The 19,910-nt window shown below is 41.8% G+C and overlaps 1 protein-coding gene across 1 annotated transcript in view; it reads left to right on the top strand.

Annotated features, from left to right (window-relative positions):
* Positions 1-19,910, top strand: part of LOC115097568 (collagen alpha-1(XI) chain-like) — a 319,380-nt gene that overhangs the window by 232,167 nt on the left and 67,303 nt on the right. Inside the window, exons 10-11 of the mRNA XM_029613505.1 lie at positions 16,477-16,530; positions 17,544-17,597. Coding sequence (XP_029469365.1) covers positions 16,477-16,530; positions 17,544-17,597 — 108 coding nt within the window. The remainder of the gene's footprint in view (positions 1-16,476; positions 16,531-17,543; positions 17,598-19,910) is intronic.

The following is a 19,910-nucleotide window of genomic DNA, read 5'->3' as shown; positions in this document are numbered from 1 at the left end:
TGTTGCCAGCAACGGGACTCCGTACTCGATAATACTCTGGCTTCTGGTTCCTAATTACGGCCCAAAGTCCCTGATCTGCTAGAAACAAGATCCAGTAGACACTGCCTCAATTGCAAGCTCACCTCGAGACTTGGCGACAACTCTCGACATTTTGTTGCACAGCAGAGATGCGGGTAAGACTTTTATCACTCCCGCGGGAGACCAGCTGATATCCAGATTACATCAGCTCCGCCAGTAGGACAGCCTCCTAGTCTCTCAACCTTGCCGTATATCAGAGCAGCCATCCCACTTAGTACCAGGGCTTGGGGTACAGTCCCCCGGACGCTACAAGGCGGGGGGGGGGGGTGATAATCCTACTATTCCTCCTTTTGACAGAAAGCAGATGTCTCTGCCCATCCTGGACCTAAAAAATGTCAACAACTTTCTTCAGAAGGGACACGTAAAATGGTGTCTCTCATCACCGTGCTTCCCTTACCACAATAAGTGGGTTGCCTCTCTTCTCTAGTCTTTCTGTGTGCTTCATAGTGAGTTAACAACATTCCAATGCCAAGTTCTGCCGTTCGCACTGGCTTTGACAACTTGTGTATTTCACCAAATGCCTATCAGTGACTGCTGTTTCTCTACAGAGCAAGAGATTATTCATGCGTTTCCTTGCATGGACAACTGCCTAATAGGAGTAAATCCAAGCAAGGAGCTCTAAATTCTCCAAGACTCACTATAAATCTACTACATTTCCCTGGGATTTCTGTTTAACTACCATAAATCCCATATGGAGCAGTTCTGGGCACTACAGTCGCAACAAACTTCCTGCCCAACAACCGCGCAGACATCCCGTCAAATTTTTACACATCTCTGCACGCATGCAACATAGCCTCAGCCCCTCAATTCTTTCATTGATGGGCCACAGTGTTTTTTAACTATCCACTCATATGCCCAGACTGGCTATGAGTAAGATTCAGTGGATTTTCAAATATCAGTGGCTCTAAGCTGTTCAACCTCTTTCGTCCCTGATCCATATTACCGATCCAGAACCAAATCCTCAGATGGTCCTGGTCACGGTCGCATTTACTTAGGGTTGAAGAGTTCGAATCCACATCTTCCCAACCCAATATGCATCTAAACCACTCCATACAGAGTTTCACATCAACTTCCTGGAGCTTCGAGCCATGAGTTATGCCTTTTATGTCTTAAAATACTGCCTCTGCAACAAACCTTTGTGCATACAGACAGACAGCATAGTGGCAATGTGGTATTCCAACACACAAGTATGCACAACCTCTTAGCTGCTCTGCCAGGAAACTGCGCAGCTCTAGCCTTCGGCCCTTGCACACTCCATGCATTCCCGGGCCACTTATCTAACAGACTTACCGAATGCACTAGCAGACCTTCTCCATAGATGTTTCCTTCCTCTTGAATGGGCTCTGACTACATGTGTAGCGAGCAAAATCTTCTAGCACTGAGGTCAACCGACCTTGCCCTCTGCGTCCGAATCAAACCATACAGTGGACAGGTTCTACTCCCTACACATGTATTGGAATGCGTTCCCATGGATGCCTTTGCTCGCTCTGCAGCAAAGGCCTCTTATATGTGTCTCTTTTGACACCTCTCATAGCCAAAACTCTCATTATGCTACAACAGGACGGGGTTCACTGTTTCTCAGACCCAATTCCTGACCACGACAAGTATGCTTTCCTATTCTTCTCAACCTATCACTCCAGTAACCAATTCGCCTGCTCACAGGTCAGTCTCATATCACAGACTCACTGATGTTCTCAGGTACTGGTAGCGTCACAACAGCCTTCCACACGTAAATCTTACCATTCAAAATGGCATGATTTACCACATGGCGCATACAAAAGGATATTAGTCCCTTTTTCTACACCACTCCTTTTCTCTTACGCTTTCATACCCTCGGATTCTGGTTCCCAGACATCCTCCTCATGGGTACATCTCAGTTCCAATTCGGCGTACCACTTGAGAGTGGGGATGCCTGATTAACGGTTCAGCCCCTTCTGAGTCAGCTTACCATGGGTTATCCACTGATTAAGCCACCTCTATGTTCACTGGTTACGGAATGGGGCCTACATTTAATGCTTACAAGACTCATACGTTCCCCGTTCGAGCCTTTACATTCCTATAACTTTAATAGTCTGACATGGGGACTTCTTTCCCTCGTAGCCATCACTTCTGCTAACAGGGTCAGTGAGTTACACACCCTTGTTGCATACTCACCCGACCCTGCATTCCTCTGTGACTGAGTGGTCCTACGTACTCACCCTCAAATTCTTCTTAAGGTAGACGTAGCCTCTCACCTTACTCAGAATATACTCTGCCCAATTTTCCCAATGCCTCTCTCTCACCAGAGCGAGAGGGTTTTCCATTCCTTGGACTGTAAGAGTGCACTTGCATTCTATCTAGACCACATTACACTCCATAGGAATTACACCTAACTCTTTCCTTCTTTGACAAAAGATAAGCTGCGAGTTCAAGTGGGCAAACAGACTCTCTCCAACTGTCTAGCAGACTGTATCGAATTCTGCTATGACGCACCAGGCCTTCCTCTCTAGGTGTGAGTACAGGCACATTCTATAACGGCCATGACAACATCAGTACCACACTATCGTTCAGTACCAATGGCCGCTATTTCCTAGGCTGCGACTTGTAGCTATCTTCACACATTCGCAGCCACCTTCCTACTTATCAATGAAAATCTGTCAAGACTCTGCCTTTGGAGCTTGTCTTGAAAAGCTTTCTTCCACGATAATCCCCAACTCCTTCCACAACCACTTGCTGTGATGTCAGGCTGCCAATAACACCCCAATTATTGTGCCTCTGCACGAGTTGTCTGCTATTGGCCTGTTGTAAATCGAGTCAGCCTGTAGCTTGCTAATCACTCATATGTGAGGACTATCATCCTCTTGTTCTGGGAGAAAGCAGAGTTGCTTACCTGTAACAGGTATTCTCCCAGGACAGCAGGATGTAGTCCTCACGGAACCCACCCGCCACCCTGCGGAGTTGGGTCTGCTAACGTACGTTTATTTTATTTTTCGCTCACGCTTTTTGCTACAAATAAGATTGAAGGGCATGCTCAGTGCATGCAGTGTGCCAGTCAAAGCTTTCTAGAAACTTTGACAGAAAGTTTTCTGTGATAGGGCTCCATCCAATGACATCACCCATATGTGAGGACTACATCCTGCTGTCCTGGGAGAACATAAGAACATGCCATACTGAGTCAGACCAAGGGTCCATCAAGCCCAGCATCCTGTTTCCAACAGTGGCCAATCCACGCCATAAGAACCTGTTATAGGTAAGCAACTCTGCTAACTGGAGGGAGTGCAGGCTAAAGAACCAGGGGAGTTTGGAGGAACTAACTGTAGATCATGACGTTGACGCTTGCCTGTTATAAAATTCCCCCACTTGCACGGCTCAAACCTGATTTTGCATAGCTGTTTTCACCCAATTGCAAAATTAGACACCCACATATGCATGCCTAGGCTATTTTATAGCATACTGCATATGTGCAGATAGGTTATAAAATTGCCGTGTCTCTGGAGATGCGCTGATGCACATGTGTACATGTGCGCACATGTGTACATGTGCGCACACTCATCCATTTGAAAGTTACTGTCCCTATGTCTGAGCCAGAATGGGACTACATGACAAAATTTCCTGGCCAAAGAAGAGACCTCAGGCAAAAATAGTAATAACATGCAAATCTACCTCAATGGATGACTTAAAAAAAATGGTGAGATGGAGCTTCCTAATTTAAAATTTTTCTATTGGACTAGATTGGTTTTTCCCTGTACATACCCAGATCAGTCCAGACTCCTGGGTTTTGCCTCCCCTCCAGCAGATGGAGACAGAGAAGTTTTGACTGACTCTGCCCTATATCCTGAGGTGCCACCTGCAATCCGTCATTATTTCTCTGTCTCCAGCAAATTTCCCGTCAACACTATGTAAATAATTTATTCCTTTCATTGTTACTGCCTAAATTATTCCTGCTACTCTTCTTCTTCCCCAAGTTCCTACCTCCCTTGTTTTATTGTAACTTTCTTCTCTACCTCTCAATACCTGTTTATCGTTCAATGTTATCACTCCCCTGTTTCCTGTAAACCAGCATGATATGATTTTATCATGAATGCCGGTATAAAAAAGCTTTAAATAAATAAATAAATATGGTGGAGGTGCAAAATCCTGCAGTCTATGGCGTTTGAGAGGCGCCGTCTAAAGTACAAAAGTTATTCAGATGCTGTAGTTGCTACTCTTTTGCGTTCGCATAAGACTTCTACCTCCCTGGCCTGTCAGGGTGTGGGGAATATTTGAGTCTTGGTGCGTGGAGCATAAGGTAGACCCTACCTGAGCCTTAGTGTTGGATATTTTGTCCTTTTTGCAAGCCGGCCTAGCTAAAGGGTTGTTGTGCAGTTCCCTATGGGTGCAGGTAGCAGCCCTTGTTTGTTTCCATGGTAAGTTGCAGGGCATATCATTAGCGGCGCATCTGGACATGGCGCATTTTTTCCGGGAAGCAAAACATTTGCGTCCCCCGATCAGGAATTGTTGTCCTTTGTGGAGTCTGAATTTGGTTCTCAAAGCTCTATATACTGCGCCCTTTGAGCCTCTGAAGAGGGCAACTCTGAAGGATCTCATGTTAAAGGTGGTCTTTCTCGTGGCTATTTCTTCTGAGCGCCAAGTGTCGGAGCTTCAAGCATTATCCTGCAGGAGACCCTTTTTAAGGATTACGGAAATGGGAGTCTCTTTGAGGACTGTTCCTTCTTTTCTTCCAAAGGTTTCATTTGAATCAGTCAGTGGAGCTTCAGGCATTTCCGGATTTGGACCGCTCTGATCCCTGCTCTAGGGAGCTAAGGAAACTAGACATACGCCATGTTATGTTACGCTATTTGGAGGTAACTAACAGTTTTTGTATGTTGGATCATCTGTTCGTGCTCTGGAGTGGCCCCAGAAGAGGGCATAAAGCATCTAGGGCCACAATTGCTTGTTGGTTGAAAGAGGCTATTGGATCAGTGTATCTCCTTTGTGGTCGGCTGCTTCCGGTCGGTTTGAGAGCTCATTCTACTCGTTCGCAAGCGACATCGTGGGCGGAGTGTCAACAAGTTTCACCACAGGAGATGTGTAGGGCGGCGACTTGGAAGTCTTTACACACATTTTCTAGACATTACAAGTTGGATGTCCAGGCCATAGTCCCGCCCATTTCTGCATAGAGGTAACGGAGAGTCCGCTCGTTCATTGTTGTTGTTTTTTTTTATTTACAATTTATTGAATTTCTTACATACATTTATATGAAATAAGAAAAGGAAAATATGTTACAACATAAATCATAATTTGCTTTACAATACAGGAAAAAAATTATTCTGTAACAAACATATACAGACCCCTTTATCTAAGGGGAGCCTTTTGTTTTACTAAAATAATAATAAAGGTAATTATGACCCTTTCATAAACAAGAGAGAGACTTATCATTTTTACCAAACTTATTCACCAATAAGGGCTATAACCCACTTAGCCACTTTTATCTTGAAGAAAAACTTCCAGATGCCCTGGATCAATGAAAACAAACTTATTTTTTTGATATGAAATCATACATTTACAGGGATATTTTAAAAAGAAAGTGGCTCCAAGAGCCAATACCCTCTGTTTCAATACCAGAAATTGTTTCCTTCTGTGTTGGGTTGCCCTCGACACATCAGGAAAAATTTGCATTGTTTGTCCACAAAAAGCAAAGTTTTTATTCAAAAAGTATTTCTGGAGAACCAGATTTTTCTGGCTCTCCAATGCAAATACCACAACCAAGGTCGATCTTATCTGGATATTATCCACCGAGGCCTCCAAAAAAGATGTCAAGTTGGGGCTTTCTGGTTGGAGTATATCCATATCACCATCATTCTTTGCAAGGTTTTTTTTAACATTTGATACATAATACAAATTGGAAATTATTATTTCCTCAGAGATACCCAAAATTTCTTTTGAGTATTTCTTAAATAATTCATTAGCAGACAGAAGTCTAGTTATAGGAAAATTCAATATACGAAGATTTTTTTTTCTTAACACATTATCCATATTTTCCAATTGCCTATATATCATTAAAGTGTCCTTCATAAATGCAGATCCTGATGCCTGAATAGTAGCTACTTGTGTGGCAGTAGCCGCATTAGTTGCTTTTAAATCTTTCAGTCTCTTTTCATGATCCCCTAGGGCTTTCTTAGTGTCTGTGGTAAAGACAGTGGCTTGGTTCATGGATTGGACTAATCTCCTATCCATGTTGGTTACTGCCCGCCATACATCGATTAAGGAAATGTTTTCAGGTTCAGGTATGCTTGATCCCAAATTTGGGAGGGGTCTTTCAATACCCTCTTCTGCAGTACTCTCTCCTCCAACTGCTCCCATAGCCATATCCTGGACTTTAACAACTACCCCTGGTACATTATCTGATTTTATTGCCAATTGGGGGGAGTCCACAATAACTTCATTGGGCCCCCCTCCTACCAGGATTGAAATGGATGTTTGGTTCTGGGGCGGACTCCTGGAGTCCCCTGATGAAAAAGATATTTCAGTAGCCAGCTCTCTCAGATTATAACTCACCCTCCGTTGAAGGTGAGCGTCCATGGGGCCTCGAACTTCCTTTGCCATCGGCGTTGAGGTCTTAACCTTCCTCTTTCTCCCCATCAGTTGGTAACTTTCTGCCAAAGAAAAAACGCCCAGAGGCGCGCCCCTTTGGCGCGCGGATTTGGCAGCACGCCGGCGGCTGCGCGCCGCTGTGGGGCTCTTAATATACCCACAGCAGCTCCCGCTGACGTCGGGGGGGGGGGGGGGGGCAGAGCTCGGGTCTCGTGCGGCTCCTTCCGGTGTTTCTTGTCCTTCAGCCCCATATCCTCCTCTCTCAAACCGGCGGCTCCCCCACTGTTGTTTTAATACAGTCTGCAGATAAGTGGTTACAGTCTTCCAAATTTTGAAAGTTATCAAAAGTTATCATGGGCTCTGCTTCCACTTGGGGATTGTGAGTGGGATGTGTCCCTGGCCTGGGTGGAGAGTAGTCACAGTTAGTTTTGTTGGATAGTTGATTTTTATGGGACATTCTGCTTTGATACTGATGAACAGCAGGTGGCACCTCAGGACATAGGCCAGGGTCAGTCAAAACTTCTCTGTCTCTGCTGGAGGGGAGGCAAAACCCAGAAGTCTGGACTGATCTGTGGTACTAGGAATGAAAATTAGCAGGTAAGAACCAATTTTCCTTTCTTAGGGACTGGAAAGATTTGGATAATTTAAGAACATAAGAACATGCCATAATGGGTCAGACCAAGGGTCCATCAAGCCCAGCATCCTGTTTCCAACAGTGGCCAATCCAGGCCATAAGAACCTGGCAAGTACCCAAAAACTAAGTCTATTCCATGTTACCATTGCTAATGGCAGTGGCTATTCTCTAAGTGAACTTAATAGCAGGTAATGGACTTCTCCTCCAAGAACTTATCCAATCTTTTTTTAAACACAGCTATTCTAACTGCACTAACCATATCCTCTGGCAACAAATTCCAGAGTTTAATTGTGCATTGAGTAAAAAAGAACTTTCTCCGATTTAATTTTAAATGTGCCCCATGCTAACTTCATGGAATGCCCCCTAGTCTTTCTATTATCCAAAGAGTAAATAACCGATTCACATCTACCCATTCTAGACCTCTCATGATTTTAAACATTTCTGTCATATCCCCCCTCAGCCGTCTCTTCTCCAAGCTGAAAAGTCCTAACCTCTTTAGTCTTTCCTCATACGGGAGCTGTTCCATTCCCCTTATCATTTTGGTAGCCCTTCTCTGTACGTTCTCCATCACAATTATATCTTTATTGAGATGCGGCGACCAGAATTGTACACAGTATTCAAGGTGCGGTCTCACCATGGAGTGATACAGAGGCATTATGATATTTTCCGTTTTATTCACCATTCCCTTTCTAATAATTCCCAACATTCTGTTTGCTTTTTTGGCTGCCGCAGCACACTGAACCGACGATTTCAATGTGTTATCCACTATGACGCCTAGATCTCTTTCTTGGGTTGTAGCACCTAATATGGAACCCAACATTGTGTAATTATAGCATGGGTTATTTTTCCCTATATGCATCACCTTGCACTTATCCACATTAAATTTTATCTGCCATTTGGATGTCCAATTTTCCAGTCTCACAAGGTCTTCCTGCAATTTATCACAATCTGCTTGTGATTTAACTACTCTGAACAATTTTGTATTATCTGCAAATTTGATTATCTCACTCATCGTATTTCTTTCCAGATCATTTATAAATATATTGAAAAGTAAGGGTCCCAATACAGATCCCTGAGGCACTCCACTGTCCACTCCCTTCCACTGAGAAAATTGTCCATTTAATCCTACTCTCTGTTTCCTGTCTTTTAGCCAGTTTGCAATCCATGAAAGGACATCGCCACCTATCCCATGACTTTTTACTTTTCCTAGAAGCCTCTCATGAGGAACTTTGTCAAACGCCTTCTGAAAATCCAAGTATACTACATCTACCGGTTCACCTTTATCCACATGTTTATTAACTCCTTCAAACAAGTGAAGCAGATTTGTGAGGCAAGACTTGCCTTGGGTAAAGCCATGCTGACTTTGTTCCATTAAACCATGCCTTTCTATATGTTCTGTGATTTTGATGTTTATTAAACTTTCCACTATTTTTCCTGGCACTGAAGTCAGGCTAACCGGTCTGTAGTTTCCTGGATCGCCCCTGGAGCCCTTTTTAAATATTGGGGTTACATTTGCTATCCTCCAGTCATTAGGTATAATGGATGATTTTAATGATAGGTTACAAATTTTTACTAATAGGTCTGAAATTTCATTTTTTAGTTCCTTCAGAACTCTGGGGTGTATATCATCCAGTCCAGGTGATTTACTACTCTTCAGTTTGTCAATCAGGTCTACCACATCTTCTAGGTTCACCGTGATTTGATTCAGTCCATCTGAATCATTACCCATGAAAACCTTCTCCATTACGGGTACCTCCCCAACATCCTCTTCAGTAAACACTGAAGCAAAGAAATCATTTAATCTTTCTGTGATGACCTTATCTTCTCTAAGTGCCCCTTTAACCCCTCGATCATCTAATGGTCCAACTGACTCCCTCACAGGCTTTCTGCTTCAGATATATTTAAAAATGTTTTTACTGTGAATTTTTGCCTCTACAGCCAACTTCTTTTCAAATTCTCTCTTAGCCTGTCTTATCAATGTCTTACATTTAACTTGCCAACATTTATGCTTTATCCTATTTTCTTCTGTTGGATCCGTCTTCCAATTTTTGAATGAAGATCTTTTGGCTAAAATAGCTTCTTTCACCTCCCCTTTTAACCATGCTGGTAATCGTTTTGCCTTCTTTCCACCTTTATTTTTATTTATTTATTTAAAATCTTTTCTATACCGTCGTTAAGCAGTTGCCATCACAACGGTTCACAATAGGGCACATAACTATATGTTGTAAATAGTGTCTAGAATTCTAACAATTACACAGGTGCCATCAAAATACTGTAACAGTTTCATCATAACTATTATATGGTGGGTGTTATAAGTCGTGTCCAGTTTTCTCTGTCTACCTGTAAGATAAATTACTACTTAATAATGAAAAGAAAGATTTAGAATATACAAAAAATAGGGGGGTTTAGCTGACCGTAACCAACACTTCCCTGTTTTCTCCCCTCAGTTCTCTTTGTTGTATGCTTGCTTAAATAGCCATGTTTTTAGACTTTTTCTGAAGGTTTTGATGTTTCCTGGACTGTGCTTCTAGAATGGTATTTTTTAACAATGACTATGCATCTTGGACATTTTTTAATTTTGTAGCTGCTCCTTTCAGTTTTTTTCTAACAATTTTTCTCATTTTATCAAAGTTTCCCTTTTGAAAGTTTAGCACGAGAGCCGTGGATTTGCACACTGTTCCTCTTCCAGTCATTAAATCAAATTTGATCATATTATGATCACTATTGTCAAGCGGCCCCACCACCATTACCTCTCTCACCAAGTCTTGTGCTCCACTGATAATTAGATCTAAAATTGCTCCCTCTCTCGTTGGTGCCTGAACCAATTGCTCCATAAAGCTATCATTTATTCCATCCAGGAACATTATCGCTCTAGCGTGTCCCGATGATACATTTACTCATTCAATATTGGGGTAATTGAAGTCTACTATACAGAAACAGTTAAAGAAAGAATGTGCAACGAGCCACACTTATCACACAAAAAACACGTTGCCAGCAAATTTGAAAATTTTATGTGCTTAAGGATATTATCTCAACATGTGGACCATCATACCACCCTTGGTTGATATAGGCAGTAAGCCACACTTTCAACCATATCGGGTCATGTTTAATCATCGGTCCAGAATAGACTATTAGTTTCTTTTCAGATTTCTTCAGTTTTCTACTTTATTAATTTTACTATTTTTTATCATTTTTTGTCCATGTTATAAAAATGTATTTTTTAACAGAGCAAGGGGCGGAATCACCTTACTTATACGGAGCGCTTCCGCGCTTCCGAAACTCACTTGTGTAGAGCGCCGCCGCGCTTTCAAGGCTGTGGGGCGCCGCCGCGCTTTCAAGGCTTTAGACTCACTTGTGTAGAGCGCCGCCGCGCTTTCAAAGCTGTAGAGCGCCGCCGCGCTTACAAGGCTTTTTAGTTTCAGTGCTGCTGTACATTCGAGGCAGCCGGTTCCGATCAAGGGTGCTCGTGCGACTTTGAGCTCCGTAGTCCGGTTCCGATCAAGGGTGCTCGTACGACTTTGAGCTCCGTAGTCCGACGTACGTTTCGCAGTTGTGCTGCTTCAGGGACTCTGTCCTAATCGGAGAAGTTAGGCTTGAGAGATACACACGGTTAATTCCCGCCAAACTCTTTCAATATTAAAATGTCTTCATATTGACTTCCGTCTAAATGCCTATGGGATTGACAATAGATATAAGTCCACTTATGTATTTAACACCAATATTTCTTAAATAAAATCATGCACTCCCAAATGAATTCGAGGCTAAAACACCTCTATAGTCTTGTCTTACCGCGTTCAGTCGCCTGATACTTTCACCGGCATTCTGCTGAATTGCCGCGAGATCTGGGCTATTTTATAGGATCACCCAACCACACCTGTGATCTGATTTAACCACAGGAGTGGATTCACATGAAGTGAATCCATTCAATGTCCTTGTTGAGGCCACCAGGGGTCACTGTTTGTAATTCAAAGATCCAGCGTTGTTCACTTTGTCGCAGCTTTTTAATTCGGTCTCCCTTTCTCCAATGGGGGTGAACAATTTCTAGGATGGTCCATTTAATATCAGAAAAGTCATGATTGTGATCTCTAAAATGTGTCACCAATGGTTCTTCTATTCGTCCTGTATTGATACAGCATTTGTGTTCTGTTAATCTGGTTCTAAACAGGCGTTTGGTCATGCCTACATAAGTTAGTGGGCACGGACAAAAAATGGCATACACAACAAAGGAAGTTCTGCATGTTGCTGGTGGTAGAGACACTGTCCGACCTGATGGTAGAGTGATGGTGGTTTGTGGTGATTTTAAAATACAGTGTGCACAATTTGTGCAGTTCCTGATTGGGGATATGATAAAAAATAGTAAAATTAATAAAGTAGAAAACTGAAGAAATCTGAAAAGAAACTAATAGTCTATTCTGGACCGATGATTAAACATGACCCGATATGGTTGAAAGTGTGGCTTACTGCCTATATCAACCAAGGGTGGTATGATGGTCCACATGTTGAGATAATATCCTTAAGCACATAAAATTTTCAAATTTGCTGGCAACGTGTTTTTTGTGTGATAAGTGTGGCTCGTTGCACATTCTTTCTTTAACTGTTTCTGTATAGTGGTGTTCACGTTTATACAGTATTAAAAATAATGGCACATCCCAAATGGACCAACATCCTAAGCTTTACAGATGATCAGCTTAGTGATGCACTACAGAGTGAGTCTTTATTCTCTGATGGCACAGCCACAGCCATCTCAGTATCCTCTAACTGGACTGAATTGACTATGCTGCATAAACGTTGGATACGCACTGAAATGCATGGTGTAACAATGGTTGAATACCTGAAACATCAGCGTATCCCACGAGGGCTTAGGATGGTGAAAACACCTAAAATTTATACGGAATACCCCGAATTTCTTGAACAGTGGTCTCACGTTCTTAACAAATGCTCCATGGACTTGATGCTATTAATTGTGAGTCAAACACGCAAAATATCTCAAGAAATCAAACAACAGTCTGACATTATGCTGGAGTCTTTGAAAAGCAGTATAGCATTAGATATTTTTGACACCAATTTGCAGGAGTTCAAGCGCAACATGGAGAAATTCAAGGAAGAAATTAAGACCACCAAAATTGAAAAATTCCACAGGGACGAAGGGGATTATAAGACAGGGTCTATTTATCCCTGGTTAAATCCAGAAGCTAAACCGAGAAAAGTCACGTTTAACACGTCAGACAATTCATCAGGCAGCGATGAAGAACCCCCTTTAGGAGATGCTTCAAAACCTTCGTACCAGCGAGGGCAGCGAGGCCAAACATTCAGGGGCAGAAGAAGAGGGTCCAGAAACTACCAACAAGCAGAGTGGAACAGACCGAAAACCAGGTCGCAGTACCCTTCCAACAAACCACCGCCAGGAAAGACGGATTGGCCGCCAGGAAAGACGGATTGGCCGCCACATCAGCAGTAATCAACATTTCGGGCAGGCCCTTGTCAATATTGGAAGAACAGGTACTGAACAAAGGATTGAATTTTGTACCTACACAAAAACATGACCCTTTTCAGTTTCGATGTGACTTCCATAAGTTCATCCGGCAGCTTCAGAGAAAAATTTACTTATCTCAAGTCCCCGCAACCCCTTCACCATCAGTCATCACTCCACTTGTAAAATCTAAATCCAAATGGAGCCCGCCTCCACCGGGAGATGCAGCAGTCAATACTTTTTTCACCTTGGTGATGCATGATATTGAAAAAATTGAAAAATCGAATCAGCATTCCTACTTTAATCTTTCCAGAGAGGAATCGCAGGCACTTCATCAATTACAAGATAGAAAGGATATAGTTATAAAACCAGCTGATAAGGGAGGCGCAGTTGTAGTGATGACTACATCAGCATACATCGAAGAAGTACAACGTCAACTTTCAAATACAGCATTCTATCGGGAACTTGATGGTGACCCGACAGATGACATTTTGGCGGAGATAACACGCATAGTAGACTATGGTTACCAACAGAATTTTCTCACAAAAAGTGAAAGTGATTTTTTGATTAACAAATATCCTAGGGTCCCCGTACTGTACATCGTACCGAAAATTCATAAAAATTTACAACAGCCTCCGGGAAGACCGATAGTGTCGGCAAAGGAATCAGTATTAGAACCAATCTCTATTTTTCTGGACAAATTACTTCAACCATTCGTGTCGCAAGCATCCTCTTATATCAAGGACACGTCTCATATGCTTCAATTTTTATCTACTATAAAATTGTCAAACCACAGTTTACTAGTCACCATGGACATAGAATCGCTGTATACAGTAATCCCTCAAGAGGAATTACTTACTGTAATATCAGCTGTCCTCAAGACACGCCCAAATCCGCAAAGGATACCAACCACCTACATCATTGAATTGTTAAACCTAGCTCTGAGCAACAACTATTTTACCTTTCAAGATAAATTCTATCTACAAATCCGGGGAACCGCAATGGGGGCAGCCATGGCGCCGGATGTTGCAAATTTATTTGTAACAGCATTTGAGAATCAATATATTCAACAACATCCATGGTCCCTGTCTTTAAAACATTGGAAAAGATATATAGATGACGTGTTCATCATATGGGAAGGAACACAGACAGCCCTTCAGGAATTCCACCTGTGGCTCAACTCATTAAACTCATGTCTTAAGTTCACCATGAACTTTCATGATCAGCAAATATCATACTTAGACATCCTCATCACCAAAAAAGAAGACTCAGTTGTCACCACTCTGTATCGAAAACCCAGCGACCGTAACAATCTCTTAAGATTTGATAGTTTTCACCCGACCACCTTTAAGTTGAATTTACCTGTTGGCCAGTTTATGCGCATACGGCGATTGTGCACAGATGATTCGGAATTTAAAAAACAGTCTCAAATCATGGCAGAAAGATTTCTACAACGAGGATATCCCCTGTCAAGTGTTAAAAAAGCTTATCGACGAGCCCTTTACTCCAATAGGGAATACATGTTCTTGCCAAGACAGCCCGAGGACTCGAACCCACAGACGATGGTGATGAGACACACTTTGGCCGCTCCAATGATTAGCAGAGCCTTACGGAGACACTGGGCAATCCTTCAAGAAATCCACCCTTCATTCAAGGAACCACTTAGAATTGCATATTCTCGAGGCAGAAACATTAAAGATCAAGTGGTTCACTCTTGTCTCCAACAGTCCCGGCATGTTGAGGACCCAATCAGGAACTGCACAAATTGTGCACACTGTATTTTAAAATCACCACAAACCACCATCACTCTACCATCAGGTCGGACAGTGTCTCTACCACCAGCAACATGCAGAACTTCCTTTGTTGTGTATGCCATTTTTTGTCCGTGCCCACTAACTTATGTAGGCATGACCAAACGCCTGTTTAGAACCAGATTAACAGAACACAAATGCTGTATCAATACAGGACGAATAGAAGAACCATTGGTGACACATTTTAGAGATCACAATCATGACTTTTCTGATATTAAATGGACCATCCTAGAAATTGTTCACCCCCATTGGAGAAAGGGAGACCGAATTAAAAAGCTGCGACAAAGTGAACAACGCTGGATCTTTGAATTACAAACAGTGACCCCTGGTGGCCTCAACAAGGACATTGAATGGATTCACTTCATGTGAATCCACTCCTGTGGTTAAATCAGATCACAGGTGTGGTTGGGTGATCCTATAAAATAGCCCAGATCTCGCGGCAATTCAGCAGAATGCCGGTGAAAGTATCAGGCGACTGAACGCGGTAAGACAAGACTATAGAGGTGTTTTAGCCTCGAATTCATTTGGGAGTGCATGATTTTATTTAAGAAATATTGGTGTTAAATACATAAGTGGACTTATATCTATTGTCAATCCCATAGGCATTTAGACGGAAGTCAATATGAAGACATTTTAATATTGAAAGAGTTTGGCGGGAATTAACCGTGTGTATCTCTCAAGCCTAACTTCTCCGATTAGGACAGAGTCCCTGAAGCAGCACAACTGCGAAACGTACGTCGGACTACGGAGCTCAAAGTCGTACGAGCACCCTTGATCGGAACCGGACTACGGAGCTCAAAGTCGCACGAGCACCCTTGATCGGAACCGGCTGCCTCGAATGTACAGCAGCACTGAAACTAAAAAGCCTTGTAAGCGCGGCGGCGCTCTACAGCTTTGAAAGCGCGGCGGCGCTCTACACAAGTGAGTCTAAAGCCTTGAAAGCGCGGCGGCGCCCCACAGCCTTGAAAGCGCGGCGGCGCTCTACACAAGTGAGTTTCGGAAGCGCGGAAGCGCTCCGTATAAGTAAGGTGATTCCGCCCCTTGCTCTGTTAAAAAATACATTTTTATAACATGGACAAAAAATGATAAAAAATAGTAAAATTAATAAAGTAGAAAACTGAAGAAATCTGAAAAGAAACTAATAGTCTATTCTGGACCGATGATTAAACATGACCCGATATGGTTGAAAGTGTGGCTTACTGCCTATATCAACCAAGGGTGGTATGATGGTCCACATGTTGAGATAATATCCTTAAGCACATAAAATTTTCAAATTTGCTGGCAACGTGTTTTTTGTGTGGTAATTGAAGTCTCCCATTATTACTGCACTACCAATTTGGTTAGCTTCCCTAATTTCTCTTAGCATTTCACTGTCCGTCTCACCATCTTGACCAGGTGGATGGTAGTATACTCCTATCACTATAGTCTTCCCTGACATACAAGGGATTTCTACCCATAAAGATTCAATTTTGTATTTAATCTCATGCAGGATGTTTATTCTGTTGGACTCTATGCCATCCCGGACATAAAGCACCACACCTCCTCCCGGGTGCTCCTCTCTGTCATTGCGATATAATTTGTACCCCGGTATAGCACTGTCCCATTGGTTATCCTCTTTCTACCATGTCTCTGTGATGCCAATTAAGTCTGTCATCATTCACTGCTATACATTCTAATTCTCCAAGACATTAGTGTATCAAAACCCAACCAGTGCCTAAGACATTAATTCCGAAACGTTCTGACTTTGTGAAAAGGCTTATGCTTACCTTATATGGTCATTATAGTAAAGATTGAATCAAATAGATGGGAATAGATAAAGCAGAGCCTCACCTGAAGCAGAGCAAACTCGTATCCTATTCTGTTCACCACAATACATGTTCCTCTCAAAATGTTTTTTTTTAAATATTTATGTGTGCATATTTATTTTCTAGAGACGACCTGGACCAACAGGACCTCCTGGTCATCCAGGAAGACCTGGTTTACCTGTAAGTATTTGAGTTTATCCACAATCACAACTATATCCTGATAACTGGTACTCCCTTGAAAAAGTCTTAACTATTTCCTTAAAATGGGGGCTGTCCTTAATTAAGTCCTAATGTTCCCTCAAGCCCATTTATTCCTTGCCTAGAGTTCTACAATAAAAACAACTCTTGTAAATTGCAATAGAGGAAGAAGTGAAAGAGCTAGATAGGCCATATGGCCTTAAATGAGCCTTTAAATGCAACCTTTAAGGTGAATTTAAAAAATTGGGCACAGGCCAAAAATCGGGAGATGGGTGCACATGTACCACATGCCTGTGTCCATCTGATATTATAAGCTTCCCACATGTGTACCCAAGTACCGATGTGTGAATATATTGCATCGTGGAAAAAGGGTCAGAATGTGGGTAGGGGATTGGGCATTCCAATGCAGAGCCAAGAGATATGCGTACAAGTAGCTACGCACCTGGGTGTGCGCCCAAGTATAGTTGAGCATAAATTTACTTCCACTATGGAGGAGATGTATGTCTTTTTAAAACAATTTCCAGGAATCTCTGGTGTTTGAGGGGTTTGGGATAACTCAGGGGAGTGCAGGCTGAAGAATTAGGGGGTTTGGAGGACCTACCTCTAGATTGAGCAAACTGGTGGATGAACTGGTGAAAGTGGCCAAGGGCTGAATGCATGTCTGTTATAAAATTCCCTCACTTGAGCATCCCAAAGCTAATTTACACTGTTGTGCGCACAAAACCTTAAAATTAGGAACACACACATACATGCCCCAGGGCTATTTTATAACATGCACGTGTAATTGCAAGCAGGATATAATATTGGTGCATATCTGGTCACACGTCCATGTATACATTTAATGGGTACCTGCATGCCTGTTTGAAAGTTATCGTCTTTGTGTATTGTTCATTGTTTAGCTTTGTAATGATATCTTGCACTAAATCTGGGACCCAGATATCTTTCAACCCCCTCTCTAGATAAAAATGTAAAATATTATTTTTCTGTATCCATAGGGTTTTCAGGGCTGCACCGGGGAGCCAGGTGAAAAAGGCCATCAGGGCTACATGGTAAGAGGGCACCTATCATTTTCTCAGATTTGGTGCATACAGGTGTTTGTGAATTGATGTGAACTGCTTCGCAGTGAAAATTGATGGAGATGTGCAAGATTAAAGTCCAGAGAACAATATACCTGTATAAATTATATTAGCTAGTGGACAAGTGTACCACAAAATCCTTAGTTTGTAATGAAACAGTACAGCTAAAATTTCCTAACTAAATTCTTGGTGGATCCTCCAATCAGAATTATATAATGTTAAACTAGGCTATTACAGGGGAAGTATTAAACTGTCTGCCTATGTGCAAAGTCCGCATGTACTTTTCCTAGTGAAAATTGCCACGGATACACAATACCTGTTGCACCTCCTTTTTGTGTGGGCAGAATTTTATAGAAAATAACACACAGCAAGGATAATGTTCATACAAATGCGCGCAGCAGCTTCTACAAATGTATATGGCAACGAGCAGATCTCTGCAAGGATTTTATAACATGCACATATGAGATATGTGCGTTTTATAAAAATACATCTCTCTCTACTCTGCTTAAGGTATGTAGGCTTACGCACAAATATATGTAATGCATTGAAACCATGAATATCAATGCATTGAATGTGTGTACTTTTCCTACCTATTTTAAAAATGATCATGTATATTTTACCTGCAAATGTAAAGTAGGACCTACTTTAAGTCAGCCAATTTTAAAACATGCATGTGTATCCTGCCCTATGCAGTGTACAGCAGTGCAGGATGAGAGTCACTTAGTGGTATGTGATGTGCTCTCTTCTGAAATCCAGCAGTAATCAGCTCAGCTGTAAAAGAAAGTCATTCGATTGCAGCATGTCTCCTAAAAATCTGTAAGTTCATGTTATAAGTTCATGTACTTTAGAGTCTCTGCTGGAAGATGCCCAGTTAGAAGACGTAATACATATATTTCTTGCAAGAACCTTAAATTGATAAACATTGCAGCCCATGTTCACTAAGTCAGCTAGGTGCAAAACGCATGGGTACTTTTCTACCCAGGCAACTTTATAGCTGATTTTCAGAGAAAATATCCAGATAATTCCTCTTTGAAAATTAGCTACAAGGTATGAGGTTTAAAAAAAAAAAAAAAAAAAAAGTACCTTGAACTTGCTATATCTATGACCCAGCTATGTGCTGGAAAATGTGTATTTGAAAATTAAACAAATGCATGTATTTTGCTCTCCCTCAGTCCAAACACATGTCCATCAAATGCCTATTTTTCCTAGCATCTAAATATGGTGGTTAGGCACCTAAATCCCTTTTGAAGAGTCTCCTCAACATAGTACATGCTGCTGTGTTAATAAAACTGTCTTCAAAGTGTTCCAAGCACCAGATGAATCCTGCTTAATGCAATGTATGTAAATTTGGTGTGTTTGGTTCTCTTGATAGAATTTATATGTACAGGTTTTTTTCCACCACAAAGTCACATTGCATGTTTGTTTTTGTGTGTTAAGCATGAAGCTTGTACTGGTTTAAATAAAATTACAACAAAAAAACAAAACAAAACATGCATGTGTAAATGAAATTAGACAGTTTTCCAATTAGTCTACCAGTTTGCTTAGTCCTTCTTCAGGTCATCTAGACCTTCCTGTTGTTTTTTTAAATTAAATCTTTATTAATCTCAAAATTGTATCATAAAAATTACTAGAGGAATACATGTAATATTTAGTACATCAAGGAAAAATAAACATTTACCTAAGGATATACATTTGAATGTTACATAGTCTACTCCACATAATAAAGGATACAAAACCAAGAAGACATTTGTAAGCTCACCCCGGTATGGAGGTCCAGCACGGATTGGGGGCATAAAGTTATTTATTGACTCTTTGGGGCAGGGACCCTGGCTAGCTCTTCTACTTCCCTTAATTCCCAAGGTGTAGGTCCTTCCAACTGGGGTCAGAAAAGGATCCTTTCAGTTCCCATCAATTCCCTGGCTGAGGTGAAGTTTTATACTCTGTGTGCTGGTTACCCAAATAAGACACAGGGACAACTGGGTTAGTATTCAAAATAATTTTATTAAAGTCAATGATGAATTGACGGCATAATAAATATGAACGTCCAGCACCACAGTTATTTCTCTGTCTCTCTTTAATTATAATTCTGTGTCCTCTATCTGTGCAAGAGTCTTTTAGAAAGGCTGGGAATTCAGCCACCCTCCTAGCAGTGGTCCCCTTTGGTTTAAGGCTCCTTTAGTGGACAGGAAACCCTTCCCAGATGTCAAAAATCTGTCTCTGCGCAGAAAATTAATTTCTCTCTTTACCCAGGGGTTGTGAAGACTTTAATTGGGTGTCCTCCTTGCT

This window comes from Rhinatrema bivittatum, chromosome 8 (genome assembly GCF_901001135.1).
Source record: "Rhinatrema bivittatum chromosome 8, aRhiBiv1.1, whole genome shotgun sequence".
NCBI lineage: Eukaryota > Metazoa > Chordata > Amphibia > Gymnophiona > Rhinatrematidae > Rhinatrema > Rhinatrema bivittatum.
The sequence above is the reverse complement of the archived record's forward strand: the minus strand, read 5'-3'. Positions and strand labels throughout refer to the sequence as shown.